Raw genomic sequence first — 19,399 nt, forward strand, 5'->3', positions numbered from 1 at the left:
GAGCTAAAGAGAAGTTGTGTATGGGATTAGATTGAGAAAGAAGTGTCACAGAATCACAGTATAGTTAAGGTTCTAAAAGACCTCTAAAATCATCGAGTCCAAGCATTAACCCACCGCTGCCAAGTCCACCACTAAGCCATGTTCCTAAGTCCCACATCTACGTGCCTTTTAAATAATTCCAGGGATGGACACTCATTCACTGCCGTGGGCACTGTGTTACAATATTACACCCCTTTCAGGAAAGAAACTTTTTCTAATATCCAATCCAAACCTCCCCTGATGCCATTTGGGAGGGCAGACTGATCCTCACCTGGCTATGGAGAGCTAACTAGTCCTGCCAGGCGTCCTGTGGGATGTGGCCAAATTTCCCTGCCCTTTGCCCTCTCCAGCCCGCTGTCCCCTTACCTGAGGTTGGTGTCATGGGGGCAGCTGCCAGGCCGTTCATGTTCAGAGCCGCCATCTGCTGCATCTGGGCCGCGGCAAAGGCTGCCATGGGGTTCAGGTATCCACCCTGCGCCACCGACGCCATGATCGCCGCTTGCTGCTGCATCAGCTGGAACAAAGAGAGCAGGGAAAAAATATCACGCGGTCACTGGCAGGGCAGCCTGTGGCACCGGCACCAGGAGGGCACCCGGTGAGGGTGGGATGCATCCCAATGTTTTGGGGTGTCAGCACACCACGCCTGTGGTACCCCCCAGGCTTGGCCGTTCTTCTCACTACAGGCACTGGAGGCAAAGGGCATCTTTGCAACTTGGGGTGTTTACGGTCTCCACCCCATCACGTGTTCCCCAGTGTGGAGGTCTCCTGTGGCCTGGACTCAGCTCACCAGCTCCTTGGTACTTCTCTGGTCAGAAAGGCAGAGAAAAGGCTTTATACAGACAAAACACTATGTACCTGAGCAGAGTGGTTTCATGGCTTACACTGCTTATATCAAAATTCTGGAAAAGCCTGGGTGTTACTGATGAGAGACCAGTGTGTGTAGGAAAAGGGGATTCCTTCTCCAGAGCAGGAAGTTTGACTAGTTCTCTAGGGACAGCCTGACTTTTTTCCATCTGTCAGTGACAAAAATTACTTTTTCTTGTGCTGCTAGGAGGCTTCTGCTGGGTACTGAGCAAAACCATGACCAAAACTTCTAACTAGAGTATACCACCTATTTCCAACACTGCCAAGCAGAGACCCCTGTAAGTGCTGTACAAGAGAAGGGAGCTCCCCTGCTTTAGTAAGATTAATATCGTCTAAGGGGAAAACCCCTTCCCTGTAGTATTGAGCTGGGTTGACTTTCTCAATTAATTTTTTTCTATAAAGTGGTCAAAATGCTGCTTCTTTCAGGGCACCTACAAAAGTCAGAAATAAGGAACCTAGGCTACATTTTTAGGCATTTGGGGCTAAAAAAATTTTGGAGCAGAAGGCTGGTAAATGGTTATGAATCCTGGAAATGCTTCTTTCATTAAAACTAGACTTTGTCATCATTATGTTACACTCAGAACCCAGCACACAGCGGGTGCAGTTCATGTACAGTATGGCTGCAGAGAGATTTTAAAATGGTCCTGGTGTGAAGGATAAGACAGTTTGGTTGAAGCTGCCTCTTGTGTCCTTCCCTGGAGCTGTACAAAGAGCCAGACAGGGTGGGTATGTTTGCCACTCATCAGTGACCAGTGATGGATGCTTAGAGAAAGTGTGGGGGAAAGAAGATGTGCAGAAAGTGAAACCTCACTCTGTACATTGCCCAGCCTCTGGTAAGCTGTGACTTGATGATAATAGTGGAGAAGAGAAATGTTTTCTGTGGTGATTTTTGAAGTGAGTCATGTCTGTGCTGTCTCCAGTATTGGAGTAACTCTGTTTTGCTTCTCTCTGTGATTTCACTCTCTCTCCCACCAGGAAATCACCCTCTGATGCTGTTCTTTAAGCACATGCTTCTCAGAATTAAACAGACCTCAGAAGTCATGGCAAGGAACAGACTGTTCCCTTCTGTTCGCTTTAATATTGAAATATCAGCTAAATTAGCTGTTCATACACATACACAATGAAACAAACCCTTGAAATCACTGTACCCATTCAAATGCTGAAACTTTCCCTGTCACCATCCATAAACAGTCCAAAGTAAAGGGTGCTCTGACAATGACTTGCTGAATAACCATGCACAAATTATGTAAACTTGCCTTGATTTCTCCAGCTATAAAATGTAAAACAGGATACCTGACTCCACACATCATCAGATCTACAGGTGAAATGTGTTGTACTGGATTTGAGTGTTACTGGTTTTTGAAGCCTAATGCAGATTGGTCGCAAAATGGTGGCTTTCCCTTTGATTGTTAATTACCCTTTTTTTATTATACCATGCATAAGGTACTTTTACAATTTAATTAGTGATATTTTGCTCTTTGCAATTACTGATGGAGTGATTAGACAGTCTTTTCTATTATACACTATGTTGATTCTCCTTTAAGGAGTACATTTGAACCTAGGCATCATTTAAGTTTATTCTCCAGAGGAGGTACTGAGCAGGCGGTATTAGGAAGTATGCCAAGGAAGTGAAGGAGGAAGGAGAATCCATCCATCTTTAACACTGTATTGACTCCAACACTAGCTGTGCTGACTCACATTTCATTTTCTGTTCTGGGTGTTTTTACCTGGATGATGCCTAAAGAATTTTTTTTTTTATAATAGATTTTTCATATATTTGTAGCTTTGTAGATTTTTAATACATAGTTTTATAGTCTCTAGCACCTTCTTACCCTTTCTCAGACTTTTGAACAGTAACTATGTCACATTCTTGAAATCCTTTTTAGTCTTACTTTCAAGAAAATAATTTCTAACAAGGACACTGTTTTGCACGAGAACTTAAGAGACATAACAAGATGCAGGGCAAAGAAGCCCCTGGAGCAACCCCAAGGAGCTTACCCAAGGGTGGGTAGCTGGGGCAACTGGTCTCTTATGGGATGTACCTGCTAGATACACTAATTAATTAACCTCATAAAAATTGTAGAAATCCTGTATCACATATGTGCACAGCCATATTTGTGCACCTGAAAGCTCTCACTTAAGAATTGCTTGCCACTTTAACGTTGTTTGGAAAAGATTTTTTCTTTTGATTCTAGGCAACATAGAGACAGGTGAGGATGTAACTGGCTTGTTGCAGAAATGACGGCCAAGATATGTGACTACAGAATTTCTGGAGACCAAAGAAACACCTCTCTGAGATGTTTGGTGCAGTTTCAAGGGCTGGGGACAGTTCCAGTCTGGCCCTTGATGACTTTTCCCAGTGCTTCTCCAAAGATGACCAGACCTGCATGCATAAACCCACCTTAAAACAGAGAGTGATGTATGGCTGTTCATGTGGGTGCCATGGTCAGTCCTGCTGGCAGATATCAACCTGGTACTGGAGACAGACACCTTCCAGGGCAGGCTGGGGACTATATTTTTGGCATTTCCCATTGTCAGGTTCAGTGAAATAAATACAGATGGAATTTCATGAGAGCTGGTCACTTATTATGGCTGAAGTGATAACAGGCAGAGAAATCTAGGTCAAGATTCATCTTTCTGTACCCAAATGCTTCTGGGCAGACAAATTGCAGCTTTGTTTCTCCTTATTGTCTCTATGTGGAGTCTCAGGTGATTGGTTCAGCTGTACCTACCAATAATCAGAGGAAATATTTCCCACTGCTTACCTGGCTCTCAGCAGATATTTTTGGATCTTAGTTCACATCCATTTAAAAGAGAGGTGTTTATCTTATTTTTGTGTTTCTCCTGTGTTTCTGCTTCTCAGAAACAGGGCTCTATCCAAAAAGTTGCTGCATTATCAATGGTAGTGCAAATGATTGTACTGCTCCAAAGACAACCTCCGCTTTGCACTCAGCAGAGCTGGACAGTCAGTTGTGACATTAATTACAGCTTATGCAACTTCTCCTGTTTATGGATGTCTCTGAGCTGTTCAGAGTTAGCAGTGGCAGGTGTTCCTCCTGGTTTGGAAATCAGGCAACCTCAGTGTGTCACTTCCTGTGCCTTTGGAGGGATTATAAATTTGCACTGGAAGGTGCATGATTGCAGAATATGCCTTAGCTACATGCATGTTCCTTTTTGCAGTGTAATGTCATTCATGCCCTTCCATTACAGGTCTTCAGAAAGAAGAAGGTGTTTTCGGTCTCCTTGTGAGAAGAACTAGATTATCCTGATCTACTGATCTGTGCTGAAGGTGCAGAGTCTGCATATTTCAGTGGAACATTTAAAACTGGCCATACTCCCATAGAGACTGAATTAGGACCTTGAGGAGCAAAGAGGTTAAAAAGTCAATGCAGTAAAAATAAGGTCCTAACCTGTGATTTGGGAAACTAGATCAGGTGCTTCTGCTGCAACAGGCAGAGAACAGTCATCCAATTTCTTTTATCTCAGTGCTCTGTGGATGTACTGTCCAAGATGTCCTAGAGACCTTGGGAACCCCTCTGGCGTATTGAAATGAGCCCTTCACACCATGACCCAGAGGACACAGACCTCTCTGCAGCCTTCAGAGCTAGTCCATTAGGTAAAAGTGGGATTGCCCGGAGCTGGAAGGAATAGAGCATTCCACACCTGACCCCCAACTAATGGCTTTGCTTCCTTGGCTGGAGAGGTGACCTCAACCATGTCCCAGTAATGTCTGGAAATTTCAACCCTTGACAACCCTCCTGCCACAATTCTGAGGTCACAGATCCCATTCATGCCCTTCCCACTCTGGTTGAAGTCGCTCAGGGGCAAAGTTTAAGGGGGAAGAAGAGGGGACTTATACCCAGCCCAGTGGCTGATGGTCAGAGCTTGGCTGAGTGCAACAGCACCACGAGGGTGGGAGGACGGGATCTCAGTCACCTTGAAAGAAGCTGACAGCATCAGACCTACCTCCTTCCCTGCAGGGCAGCTCTAGGGAAATTTACAGAACAAGTCCTGTAAGGGTCACCAGTCTTCCTTCTAAAACTTCCAAGGCATTCCCAATGAAAGTCACCCCACTCCTTCCCCAGCTCCTCCTGAAGACAAATGTCCCATCCACTCTCCTTTCACTTTCAAAGAGACCCAGTGTATGGTCCCAGTTAATAAAGCTGTAGAAAGTGAGGCAGTGACCCCACCAGAGGCAAATCAATAGCAGCAGGGCCCCTGGGTATTGTGTACTTTAAAATATGCCATTTGAAATGCAGATTTTCCCTGCCTGGGCTGGGGCTACAGAGCACTAATCAGGAAGGCAGCAGCCTTATTATCTCAGACTGATCCAAGGGGACGGAGAGGAGCTTTTCCCTCCCTTAGCTGAAAGGACGTATTTCCTTTTGCTTCTCTTACTTCCTTGGCATGACCTTTGCCTCAGTATTTAAAGCTTTTTCCCATCCATTTTAAAGATTCATTCCTTCTTTCCTGCTATCTTTTCTGTCGCTCAAATATTTATCTTCTGAGGAGACCAGGAGATGCTACCAGACTGGTTCCTGCCCTTGGACAGCACCCCAAGAGACAAGAGCCTGCAGTCACCATCCCGATGCTTGAAACAGGTGGAGAGGCACTGGAAAAGCCATCCAAAGCATGGGAAGGGGTGGCAGTGTTGGCTGATCGATAGAGACACATGTAAGGATTTGTCTCACACATCTTTTTCCCACTTCAAGTTGCAATGGTACTCAAGGGCAGGAAATACTGTCCTTTTCTTACAGGAGGAACAATTGTATGGAGAGATGAAGGAACTTTCTCAGAGCAAAAAAAATCCTGCTAGAAATAGGACAAGCATGCACAGCCTGCCTTCCCCACTCCCCAAAAGAAATGTGTGTGAAACTGAAGAAGGGGAAGAGGAGAAAGGGGGATTATTTCTGATGAGCTCTTTCTGAAATAGCGTGATCATTGCCCTTCAGCCTTACTCTGAAATGATGTGATGACCTTCTCCTTTTTTTCCAGTGTTATGTTCTATCTTTGTCTCTGAACCACACAACGTTTTGTTTGACTTTTCATATTCGTCATTCAGTAATAATAATAATAATATTAATAATAATAATTATAATAATAAAAGTAATAACAGCATCCCACACTTCCCACTCCTAATGATCTATATAAAGACTTAGCTAATGAATCCTCATGGTATCCCTGTGATAGAAAGAGGTAAGTAAAGTAATCAATCAAGCAGTAATAGGACTCATATTTGGTAAAACGATGTAATTGACAAATTCATGTCTGCTATCCCTAACTGGCCATTGGGATTTAAAACTAAAAAATACTTTCCAAGACTTGAAACAAACACAAGATAATTGGTAGATCAGAATTGTCCTTCATACTTCTTATGTTTTCTTGGATATAGACATTTCTGCTTTGAAAATAAAATTGAAATATAATTTAGATTTTAAAAAAACCTAAACAAATATGCAACAACTGGATTAATGTGTCTTAGTGCCTTTCCGAAGTCTGACACAGAATAGCTTGGGCTCCTAACTTCCTGAGAACTGTGAACCCCCCCTGGCAAAAGACCTAAAATTTTTTTTATGTAGAGCCCAAATCTGAGTGTTCATTATTTCTGAATTACCAGGGAGCTGGTGGTCAGAAATAAGGTATTAGCCATGTTACAAAGTATTATGGCCTCAAAATAGCTTCCTCTTCTGGAACAGATCAGCACAAATAATTTACATAACAGGCAGTATTTACCAAATATACTGTCCCATTTTGGTAATTGAAATGTAATAACTATTCTATCTGGAAGGTAGCCTATAGTCAGTAATTTTTTCCTGATTTGATAGGGCTAGCTGATTTTTTTTTTTTAAGTATCTCTCCAAAATAATTTCACAGTACAAATTGAAGAAATATTGGAAAAGCGATTCTTCCTGTCAGCATTACCTCAGATCTTTTAGCAGAAATATCCTTTCATCTCCGCTGGAGCTGGACAGGGAGGCAGAAGGGGGTGCCCAGGGGTTTGTGGTCAGCATGTTAGTCACTGCTGCCCTAACTTCCCAAGGAGACCACTTAAGATGATGTCTGAGAGCTCTGCTGTGCTGGACATTCCCAGATTTGTTGCAGTTATTGTCTGCAGTTCAGGAGCAGGAGCCATTTGTACTTTTTCAGAGTGAGGAGAGCTGGGATTTACTGAGAAAGGACTTGTTCCAGGCCAGAGAAGAAATGTTAGCATTGTCTGTGTTGTCTCTGTCCCAGCCTGTTTTTACACACCCACTCTATGCCTATCCCCTGCTGCAGGATGCAATCAGTCCCATAGCTGGAGTTTGGCCAGAAGACTGTGGCTAACATTCCCACCCCATTTTTTATGCAAACTTGATTTATGACTTTGATCTTATCTTAAATAATTTAAAAATTAAATAATTTATACTGTATCTGTCACTTTCCAAGGCTCCTTCCTTTGTTCTTGCTTTGCTCTTCTGCATTTTCCCATCTCCCTAAACCTTTTTTGATCTGCGTACATTTCCTTTCTGCATGGTGAGACATGGCTGACATGAGACAGGCACTAAACACTCCTTGCCCCTTTCTTCACAGAAAGAAGACCTGCAGGAACTGTAACTTATTTGGGCCAGGACTAAACTGCCACCATTGACAGACTGTTTTGATTTTCACTGCTTGTGATTTTGGGCTTGGCCACCCTAAGAATGTGTGCTGTGCTGCTCTGAGGTGGAGAGTGTGCCTGCAGGTTCTTCCTAGACTGGCAGCAAATCAAAGGTGGTGCCAGGTAACATCACTCTCCTTCTCTCCAGGCTGAGTCTGGATCTATACCTCAACCTGGCCTCAGACTGCAGAAACAGCTGTCAGTACCCAGCTGATGTAGATCCACAGTAACCTGACAACAAAAAGGGCTGGTGCCCTGTACGTGTGTGAAATAAAATAAATAATTGCTCCATAAAAGGGGAAGTTAAATGATTATGGGAAGATATTGCTGCAGAGAAAAAACCAAAACAATCAAAAACCCACCCTGAAGCAAATTAGAGTAGGGGCTCTGGGAGCTTTAGGAAACCATGAAATCTGACTTGCCTTGAGCTGCATACAAAAGAGGTGAGGTAGGTCTGATGTGACTTTCTGTGTCACTGAAACAGCACACAGAGTTGGTGCCAAGCTTTGTCTGGTCTGCTTGAATGTGGCACTTGAGGAGGGGGTAGAAAACCACACAGAGTGGAGAGCTCCCTTTGCTTCCTCATTTTTTTACCTCTGTGTCTGAGGCCAGATGGCTGCTGAACCCCAGGACTGGTTGCCTGGCTGATATGAAACCGTCGCTGCTATCAAGGTTAAAGTTGTTTAAGTTGAGGCTGAGGGGGGTGGCAATGTGCAGCAGCAGGGAGAGCTGTGGCATGGCCATTTGCTGAGCTGTAAGGGAGGTAATTTGGAGAGGAGCTGGGGCCCAGATCTGTCCTGATGGCAACACTAAAGCTTATCTGTCAAATTTCGATGGACTCGCCTCCTCTCCTCAGTGGTTTTGCTGGGTTGGCAAATCCATGGCTGGCCACCACTCTATCAAACAGCCACACTGGAGATTTCTGCTGCACTGGCCACCTTGGTACATCGAGACATTTTTGGAAGCTAATCCAGCCACAGTGATGTGCAAGATACTTCTCTGGGGGAAATTCAGCAAGAAACTGCAGCGACAGGGTGTTGAGCAACCTCCCCCATGGGGACAGACCATTACAGACTATTGAAAAACCACTATCATGGGATTGCTTGGGAATTCTTACGCAGAGACATCAGTCAGGTTTGGACTGCTGGGGGGATAGCTGGGAGGACAGGCTACAAGTACGAATCAGAGAGCCTGATGTCTCATGCTTGTGCTATTACTATTAAGCACTGAGGCAGTTCTTACACTTATGTTACTGCCATACCACTCTGAGAAAGCTCATGGAGAGACAGTACAAGACAGAGCTGTGTCCCTGAGGGAGAAGAGAAAATACATAAATAAATCTGATCATCAGGTTTATTTGTCCATGGGGAAACAAGATCAGGGGGTCAAACAATTCAACCAATGTCACAAGAGTTGCTGGTGGCAGTGGCATCACCCATCATGACAGTCTTGCCCCTGATATTTCACCTTCCCTCCTCTTGACTTGCCTTAGCTCTTCGACTTCAGGCTGAATAAAACTGCTCTCTCCCTTTCCCTCTCCCCTATCGATTCCTCCATCTCCTGCTGGCATTTGTGAGGTGCCAATCACCCTGATATCTGAGAGCTAGCAGTCCGAGGTGGATTAATCAGGACCGAGGGAACGTCACAGAGCCTTGACGCTCCCTTCCTTCCCTTTTATGTGCGACTATGAGATGGAGCAGATAGGGAGGCTGATTGAGAGACAGCATCTGAACACGCTCTGGGTGTACAGGCGCCACACAGAAATGTGATCCCATCATTTAGACAGCTCTGAAGTCCCTAGGGTAATTGGTGTCACCAGCTTGTCATATCCAATGGGTCAAGATCTAAAACTTATTCTTTCCCCCTTATTAGCATATTTATCAGAAAAATAGAAAAAGAGTATGGGTCCAATTCTGCTTTCACAGAAATCAACATGAAAAATATCCATTTGTTTCAAGTGGATGGAAGAAGACCAGAAATTGTTTTTACTCTTCCTTCTGCCCTAATTCCTCACCTATCCTCATAATGCACCTGTATTATCTGGTGAGAAACAGAGGAAACATTGGTGGTGTAAAGGTGCAGACTGCATCCTCTCATGTCAGTGTAAACCTTATCTGGAAATTAGAACAGTTACTCTAGATTAAAAATAATGCAAGAAGAGTTGTTGGACCAGAACATCAGGACAGTGGTGTCTTTACCATCTCTCCAGCTGCCTGACCAATGTCTGTAGAGTAACAATGTCTGTAGAAGCTGCTTCTCCTGCCTGACAATCTCAGCAAATGTTTGTTCCAAGCTGTCTGTGGGTTGCCTCCTGTTAATTCCTCTGGTGCATGGGGGAAAGTGTGCTACATCCCCCTGAGAGGCTGCTGGCCACTGACCTGGGCTCATTTGGGATTTACTGTCTCTTTTCCTGTAGCCTTCCCTGGCCAGGGGGAATGTTGAACACAGGTGGGCTGAGGATGGAACAGCTCTTCTATAACATGAGGATGGAAGCAGAGGACAAAAGAAGAGACAGAGACTGACTTTGACTAGGAATAAAAATGAAGACAGCAAAATGGAAGTGAAAATAGAATTTTCCTGGAGGAGAGAGAATAAAAACTCCAGAATAGCACCAAGGGGTACAGCTGGAAGGAGAGGAGGAACTTCTGTGGAGCTCTACAGCACATCCTCACAACTCTGCATGGTTCACACAAGGAGTAGGCTGGGTTGTACCAAGTGTTCAGTGAGACACAGGACCATCAGAGAACAACAGAAATTTCCAGACCTTCAAATTAAAAAAAGAACATGGGGATGTGATGGGAAATACATGGTGCCAACGTGAGAAAGAAAGTCAGGGAAGAAAGAAAACCTTGTGGTCAGTGCACTGGAAGGAGCATTCTCACACCAGAGGGTGATTCCTGAGCTGGCTCTGCATATCTAGGCAATGTTTGGGTCTCCCATTCAGGAAGATACTTCTCTGGAACATGTATTCAATAGTACTTCTGTCCTGTGCAGGAATCTATCCTGTGCAGAATACAAGAGGGCCACGTTTCACCATCAAATAGATGAAGCACCTATATACACTGTCACTGCCTGAAAATCTGCTCCAGAGAAGGCAGCCAAAGTCACTGGGCAGCATTGTGCCTGCCTGCTGCAGACATCACCTCTACCTTCCTCCGAAATATCTGGCAGAGAATCCAAGTTACCTGAACCTGATCTTGTCTTCCAGATCCTTGTTAATTGTAGCCCAGGGAAACAAGTAATGCTAGAGGCATCAGTTTCAGAGGATCATCAAGAGCCCAGGTCCCTGTACAGTCACATTTTCTCAGGGTCCAGGTTTGGTATGTGCACAGGATACCTGAAGTTAGCACAGCAGGATTTTTTCCCAGTGTGCTTCAATCATACTGTCCGGGGCAGCAGGACTCTGTGTGGGCATATGTCTGTGTGTACATTTTATTGCTATCTACCATGCTTTGTGAACCTAAAAGCTTTTCTCTCAACAGCTGCTGTTTTATCCTGTAGTCACTCCAGAGGTATCCATGGCATTGCAAGGTGCAGCAGGGGAATGGTGACATGGGGCAGAGAACTGGGATGAACTGAGAAGGCTTGTTTTTTTCCAAATCCTCAAAGGGTAGTTATGCTTTTATTTGACAGCAATGGCTTAGGCCCCATAGGAAGCGTTTTCATGGGTCTACACATGACCACAAGTTACTGCTACAGCACTTTTGAGACCTCTTAGAGATTCCCAGAGTCTACCCTGGATGTCATGGCTAATTTTTACTCCCATCATGTAACCAGTTTAACAGATAAGCCACCGCTTCCTCTTCTGCTGCGGTTTTTTGTCCACTCTCATGTGTTTTTGTGCATTTCTAGGTGATAGTTCCCCTCCCATGAACATGCACAGAGACGGTGTCTATACTTACTGCCTGTGCATAGGCGCCGTAAGCTCCGAACTGGATGGCCATGGGGTTGAACATGCCCATTTGTCCTGCCATTTGTTGCATGCGCCTCATTGTACGCTCCTTGTCCGTGTCCGCAAATTTCACCACCAGGCTTGAAGAGGCTCCCTGCAGCACAAGAGACAAAAGGAGACACACAGGGAATGAGCCTGATGCACACCAGCTCATCAATCCATGCATCTAACACAGATTTAGTAGAACAGGATCCAGGTGCTTATTTTTTCCATGCAACCTGTCAGGTTGTTGATTTTGACCCTTGCGTGAGGGTGAGAGCATCAGGAAATAAAGGACTGTGGAGGGTGAATGCCAGCAGCCTGGTTCCTAGTTTCCTCCAAAATTCAAGCTTCTAGGCTGTCATTTATGTTTTCTCGGCAAAAGTTGTTGCCTTTTTCTCCTTGCTCTTTCAACCTTCAGGCCGAGGATGTTGTCCTCATCAGAGGACAAAGATCTGGGCACAGTCCAGCAAAATGTAGGAGGCTTTGCTGGAGGAATGTGGTAGGATTTGCGGACCAATTTGTTTTGGTGGAATGCGTGAGCTCTCTGCATTCCAGACCCCTGAACTGGATCACCTTTTCACAATGCTGTGTCTTGTAAACCCCCAAGTCCATTGAGAACTTCCTGCCCAGCCTTGGAGATGGGAATCAGTATGCTGGGCGGGGTGTATATGTCATCATGAAACAGCATGTCTTCAGCACTGCTAAATTAAGGCAGCAAAATAGTACTGCATGGACCTGAGCTTCCTCTCCATGAACAGTGGGAAATAGAGGCTACCACAAAAGAGCCCACACATTTCCAGGGAAGATTTGCAATATGAGGATTATGTCTGCAGTCAACACCAGTGCACAACTATGGATGATCATCAGAGCTGTCTCCAGAAATCTGTGAAAAATGTAGTGCTTTTGGGATTGAAAGAAATCCCTCTCTTTCCCAAAACCAGATGAAAGGCCAGTAGCTGCAATCCTTGTATTCTGACAGGAGGCAGAGATGGGAGGAAGTAGATCTACTTAATAAGGAAGGCATTGGTGTTTTTTGGTCTGTCTCCAAGGAAGTCCAAACTTCATGGATTGGTTGATTCGCCACAGGGTGGCCTCCCCAGGGGTAGAGGAGGTGTAGGGGAGGGACAGTCTGGCTGCAGCCCTGACAGCAGTGGACAGCTGCCTCAGGAACAGGGCTGCACCCAGCCTGGGGAGATGGGCAGGTGAGCTGTCAGGAGACTGACAAGGGGCAGCCGAAATCCTTGTGCTCCCATGGCTTCTGTTTTGATAAACTGGTATTCACTGGTGGGAGTACTGTCAGTGAGGAAATCACCAGCTCAGCCTCTGGCTGTGGCAGTACAGGAAGAACAGCTCCATGCCAGAGGAACTGGACTGTTGCAGGACCCTCATCTTCCTGTCAGAGGTGGAATTTCCTGGGATTGCACAAGGAGAATTTTATTAACCGGCTTACATACTCTCCTACGTACGTAACCAGAAAAAATAGCCTTGGTGAAAGCAGAATTGCTCTGCTACAAATTGGAAAGAGTGCAGTAAACCACAGCTATAGATGTACATATATGTAAGTCTAAGCTATACATATTCAATAGCCTCTTCAGACCCTCAGTTATGAATAAAGACTTGAGGAATTAACCTGCTAAAAAAAGACCCCAACAATCTAACACCACACAATGAGCGATGTTCCCTTGGATTAGCAGTCTGTTCTAGGAGAAAGTGATTTTCATCGGCAAAGAATCTTTCTTTTTGACCTGTTAGTCTCTCTCTAATAAATCTATAACCTGCTCACACAATGTGGTGAAGAGCAAGGGTTTGAGAGAAGTGCTTCAGGAAAACAAAGGGATGCAGAGATGAATGCTCCATTCAAAGATGGAGAGCAATCTTCAGCAGTTATTATAAAACCAAAACAGAAGGGGGAGTGGAGGAGAGGAGAGAAAAAAAACTGTAGCCAAAATTCCCCTGCATTTCTGTTGAAGGCTGGGTGGCTTTTAATTTTTCGTTAGATCACATGATGCAGATATTGATCCTTCCCCAAATCACACTCTTAATTGCAGCTCATCGACAAATGAATATTTTAATGCATACATTTCCTGCTAATTATCACCTGGACCAGTTCTTAATTAGATTTCAACACTCATTTAATTAACCCTGATCCAAGAGACTGTTTGGTAACTTGAATCTAATGATTTAAACCTATTTGCAGCTGTATTGGAGGGAGGCACTGGTCCACAGCAGATTAGGCTGTTCAGAGCTGCTGTTGTGATTTGCAGAGCAGGGGCTGCATCATGACGGAGACAATGCAGGACGGAGGATTTTGAAACTGAGTAAGGTGGATACATATTCATCTCTGCAAAATGGGTTTTGAAGATGTGACCTGCTCTTGTTAGCACAACAGAGAAGTGTAAGTAAGTTGGTGTCTTCTTCCTTCTCCTTTTCTTTTGATCTCTATTTGCCCTGGAAGTCTCAGGGCCAGAGAATTGCCTCAGGCAGTTGCTGATGCCTCACACTGTTGAAAACCAAGCTATTGTTGTAGATGGCATCATGAAAACATGGGTAACTTCCACATGAAGTGCTTGCCCCTGGAGTGTTCTTGCCTTCTGATGTGAGTCATAGTGACTGCACAGCAGCTGTTTGACCCAACGGGATCTCATATTGCCTCCTAAGAGATGTTTTTCTGGGTTGCCTGTCGCAGCAGGACTTCAGGCCTCTTTGAACATTGCTATCATATACACAGGGCAGAAAGGCCATGGGCAAATAGATGCAAGCTAGAACACACACTACAAAGAAAAAAGAGAAAAAGATTTTTTTAGGAGTGCCCTGCAATGAGATGTGCATGTAAGCGGTTAAAGATGTGTAGCCAGTAGAGATGCTGCACTGCTCTTGAATTTGAAGACTGACCTTGGGATTGATGCTTTCAGTATGTGGTTCCTCATGTGCAGCTCTTTCATGTGGCCCAAAGGAAATCAGGCAGTAAACTGTATCAGATCAGCCAGTGCAGGACTTGTAGCAGTGGAGCCAGATACTGCTTTTCATATACAGCAGGACAAGGCTACTTTCTACTCCAGTGACTTCTACTAATCCACTGGAAAACAACAGAAATGCTCCAGAATGGGCCAGATTTTCCACAGGGTAAAAATGCTGCAGCCCTTCACCTGGGCTATTTATTGCTTCCGTGAGGAGTTAAACTGTGGTGTAAATCAGCTGTTGTCTGCTGACAAAGGCAATAGGTCCTGTCTGCTCTGTCATTTACTAGTAATACATAATCTCCTTGCTCTCTCTGGTTGTTGGACTGGACCCCATATTTTGCCAAACCCCAAGAGAGTTACACTGGGTAAGTCAATAAAATTTGAGATGTACTTCTGCATCTTACCGAGGAAAGGACCTGTTTATTTCTCTACCCTGCAGACCCACAGGCAGAAGAGACTATCATGAAAGTGAGTATTCCTTCTGGTGCCTCTGCAATAGGCTGCTTGGAGTCAGAATTTATCTCTCTTCCCATCAAATCAACCTCCTTTTTCAAGGTCCTTTGATATCTACTGATGAAAAGAATGATAAGGGCTAAGTATCATTATGCTTTCCCTATTCTCTCTTGGGCCAGCAAGTCTACTTAATATGACTATCTTGCTTCCCATCCCCCTCCCACACATGGTAATGAATTTCTCCCCTTAGTCAGCAGAGTCAGGTACTCTCTAGGCTGGCGGGGTGAGGGAAAAGATGGAGGAAAAATCACTCTGTGCCACACTCACTTTGTAATCCCTAATCAGAGTCCTCTGTGGGAAAAACTAATTTCCCAGCCTGTCTTGACGTGTGAAATAAAGTCATTCTTGAAAACAGTAGCTTGACAGGTCGCTTGTGAAATTTCATATTCAGCTAAAAATAAAATATCCATCCATTGATATTTCATTTAAAGGCAAAGGAAAACAAATCTATTGCCTGGTTGTTGGAACTGTTTCCCATTCGATATAGTCTTCGAAATGGAGTGTATACACAAATTAAGTAAAAGCCTTTCAGGAGCCCAAACATTACTGCCCAGCATCAGGGAAAGTTCACAGAATCAGCTAGGATGGAAAAGATCTTTGAGATCATTGAGTCCAACCTGTGACCAAACACCACTGTGTCAACCACACACATCCAGTCTTTTCTTAAACACTTTCAGGAACTGTGACTCCACCACCTCCCTGGACAGCCCATTCCAATGCCCAATCACCCTTTCTGTGAAGAAATTCCTCCTAATGTCGAACCTTAACCTCTCCTGGAGCACCTTGAGACTGTGTCCTCTTATCCTATTGCCTGGGAGTAGAAATTGACCCTCATGTGGCTACAGTGTCCTGTCAGGCTGTTGTAGAGAGTGATGTAGAGGTTTCCCCTCAGTCTCCTCCAGGCTAAACAACCCTAGCTCCCTCAGATATTCCTCACAGGACTTATGCTACCCTTCACCAGCTTCATTGGCCCTTTCTGGACACAATCCATCATCTCAATGTCCTTCCTAAACTGGGGGGCCCAGAACTGGACACAGTACTCAAGGTGTGGCCTAAGCAGTGCCAAGTACAGAGGAAGAATGAATTCCTTGGTTCTGCTGGCCACACTGTTCCTGGTACAGGCCAGGATGCCATTGGCCTTCTTGGCCACCTGGGCACACTGCTGGTTCATGTTCAGTCGGCTGTAGACCAGCACCCTCAGGTCCATTTCTGCCTGGCTGCTGTCCAGCCACTCTGTCCCCAGCCTGTAGCACTCCAGGGGGATATTGTGGCCAAAGTGCAGGACCCAGGATCCCATCTATTGTTGGATTCAGCCCATCAGCCTATCCAGGTCCCTCTACAGAGCACTCCTACCTTTCAACACTCCCCCACAACTTGGAGACACCTGCAAATTTGCTGATGGTGGACTCAGTCCCCTCATCCAGATCATCAATAAAACAGGACTGGGCCAACACAGGTCCCTGGGGGACACCACTAGGGACTGGCTGCCAACTGGATGTGGTACCATTTACTACCACGCTCTGGGCCTGGCCATCCAGACAGTTCTTAACCAATAAAAGAGAGTGCACCTGTCCAAGCCGTGGGCTGAAGCTTTTCCATGAGAAAGTTTTGGGAGATGGTGTTGAAGGCTTTGCTGAAGTCCAGGCAGACACATCCACAGCCTTCCCCACATCCACCAGATGGGTCATCTGGTCATAAAAGGAGATTAGGTTGGTCAGGAAGGACCTGCCCCTCCTAAATCCATGCTGGCTGGGCCTGATCTGCTGGCCATCCTGTAGGTGCCATGTGACCTCACTCAAGATGATCTGTTCCATAATCTTGCTGGGGACTGAGGTCAGGCTGAGAGGCCTGTGGTTTTCTAGACCCTTCTTTCAGCCCTTCTTACGGATGCGTGTCACATTGCCACCTCCAGTCACCTGGGATCTCTCCAGTGAGCCAGGACTGATGATAAATGATGGAGAGTGTCTTCACGAGCTCACCCACCAGCTCCCTCCTCACTTTAGGGTGGATCCCATCTGGTCCCATAGACTTGTGAGCATCTAAGTGGCTCAGCAGGTCTCTAACTGCTTCTGTTTGGATTACAGGGGAGCTGTTCTGCTTCCTGCCCGTTTACTGTCTCAGGTGTCCAATTGCTTCTCCATAGAACATTATTCCTAGGAAAAGTTCTGTGAAGGTCTAGCCTTGCAGAATATATGCCTGAATTTCCTTTTCCTTTCAGCCGTATAAATCTGCTCTGATTCAGTAGGTTACTAGTCCCCACAGATGATTAGATACCTTTTTCCTTCAAAACTGATTAATCTGGGCCTAATTTTATAAAGTCATTAAATTGTGTTTCACTTTTAGCTTAGTGAATCTCCTGCTGGAGGCAAACATACATTTAAGTACTTTAACACAAGGGTCTCTCATATAGGTGGACTTTTACATCTTTGTTAGCTCAAATGGAGCCAGGTACAAGTTCTGGGCCAAAAATATTTTTAAAAAGTTTGTTGCATTAAAGTTCCAGTGACTAAAGCTCTGGAGTATAAGAGATCTGAATGTTCAGGTCCTATAAAATACCTTCCAAAATGTCAGCCATGAACATGAAGATGCTTAAATGAGTAGGTGCTGCTGGATGCTTCGTTTTTGGGCAATGGGTGTGTTCCTAAGTGTCACCACAGAAATGGGTTTGCTTGCGGTAGAAATTTTGCCTTAGCACTTCCTTTGTGGCTACAAAGCAGAGCTGGGAGGATGTTGACCTTCAGCAAGACAATCAGGGTAATATTTCCACACAAGGATCCTTGATGTTAAGGTCCAAAAGCCAAAGGAGGATTTCTTTGCTTTGGGCTCTGTTATCTCAGGGCATTTGGTATGATGTCCCTTAAGTCTGAAAACGAATTTGGATTTTTTTGGAAATGCCTATGCAGCTCTACTGAAAAGAGGGCTGCTGAATTAGACAGTGGGGTTTGACCCCAACCTGGGATTTTAGTCAAGGAAAAAAGAAACTACTGTCCAATTAAACTGTAGAGCAGTGGGAATTTCAGCTAGGCAGAAATGTAATTACCCAGGCTGGAAGGTGACCAAAAGACCAGGACTAACATCCCTCCCATCTTGTGAAATATGTTGTTTTTCTGCACTCAGGGCTTCAATTTCATGTCTCATCTGAAAGATGAGTAGGACAGCAGTCACTAGGAGCTATTTCCACTGTATAGTCCTGAGAGCTGGTTTAGACACACTTGAGAGTGACAGAGATGGAGAGGGGAAAGGAAGCATTCATCCAGGACTGTAGTGATGGACCCTTTGATAATACTGCTCCCTCAGTAGAGGAGATTCTTCATGCAATGTCTAAGCAGAGAGAGTTGCTGCAGGTACTTCCCTTCACAGGTCTCCAGAGCCGTTAATTTATTTGGAGTGGAAGCTTGATTTAGGTTTTATTTGCCCATACACTACTTACCAGGTATCTCTCAGAGCTAAAGTTATTGCTTTCCACAGGGCAACAGAATCATTGAGTCCTGGTGTCAGTGTACCCAGTTCTAATTAGGAAGAACTCAATATATAACCCAGGTGTTTGTAGGCCTCTCGAATCAAATCCAGATATCTGAAAAACCTAAACTTAAAAGCCGAGTTCTTCAAGCACTTCTGCATTTTTCAGCTCAGTCTATGAATGATAAAAGTCCTCACAAAATCATTCACTTTCCTTAATGCGTTATGAAACGGAAGGTGTGGCGGCCTGTTAATCCCCTGATTCTGTACGTTCCCCCTGTTCCCTCCCTAGCCTTGGCCACTGCCTCGGTTTCTCCCTATTTGCTCCTGTACCCCAACCCCGCCCAGGGACCGCCCCTGGGCCCCTGACAAACCACCCCGCACCCAGACCACGTTGTCTCTCTGCCTCTGAACATTTTGGGGACGAGGTGTGATTAAAGCCATCTCAAACCTTCATGGGAGACCCTTGTCTACCTTCTTTGCCATCTACTGCGTTGTAACGCTGCTGGCTGCCAGAGCCAGATCACAGGGCTGTCCGAAATGGACTCTGGGATGTGATTAATGGCATGGCCCTAGGAAACCCTCGCTGAGCTCTCAGGCTGCAGCAGCCTGCTAGGCAGAGTCCAGCGGTTACAACAGGAAGGTATTGTTGTACCAACAGACTCGAAATTCTTTCCTGCTATTTAGGACTATGAAATAAATAAATAATTCTTCTTTTGTCTATTTGAAGAAAAACTTAAAATCCAGAATCCAAAAGAAAATGTTGTAAATTTCCCCTTTCCAATAAGAGTAGTTTGGAAGATTAGGTATGTTTAGCTCCATATTAACTAAATAATATACTTCCCCTGAATATATCCTTACACCAAAAAAAAAGCATAATTTTTAAAATAAATATTATTACTATTCAGGAAGTCCTTGGTAGCTGCAGCATAGAGCCCCATGAATGATCTTTCCATTCAGTTAAACACGCAAGGATGAAAATAAGAGAAGTGG

At 44.8% G+C, this 19,399-nt stretch overlaps 1 protein-coding gene across 16 annotated transcripts in view; it reads right to left on the reverse strand.

Moving 5' to 3' along the window:
- Window positions 1–19,399, reverse strand: part of CELF4 (CUGBP Elav-like family member 4) — a 700,257-nt gene that overhangs the window by 69,825 nt on the left and 611,033 nt on the right. For 15 of the 16 annotated variants that reach the window (XR_004237446.1, XR_004237445.1, XM_032095920.1 and 12 more), the window contains exons 6-7: window positions 11,443–11,586; window positions 406–553 (exon numbers count right to left, since the gene is read on the reverse strand). Coding sequence is in view for 14 of the 16 variants with exons in the window: in XM_032095920.1 (XP_031951811.1) it covers window positions 406–553; window positions 11,443–11,586 (292 nt within the window). In the remaining 2 variants the exon portion in view is untranslated. The remainder of the gene's footprint in view (window positions 1–405; window positions 554–11,442; window positions 11,587–19,399) is intronic. The other variant, XM_032095909.1, reaches the window with a different exon arrangement.

This window comes from Corvus moneduloides, chromosome Z (assembly GCF_009650955.1).
Source record: "Corvus moneduloides isolate bCorMon1 chromosome Z, bCorMon1.pri, whole genome shotgun sequence".
Classification (NCBI taxonomy): domain Eukaryota; kingdom Metazoa; phylum Chordata; class Aves; order Passeriformes; family Corvidae; genus Corvus; species Corvus moneduloides.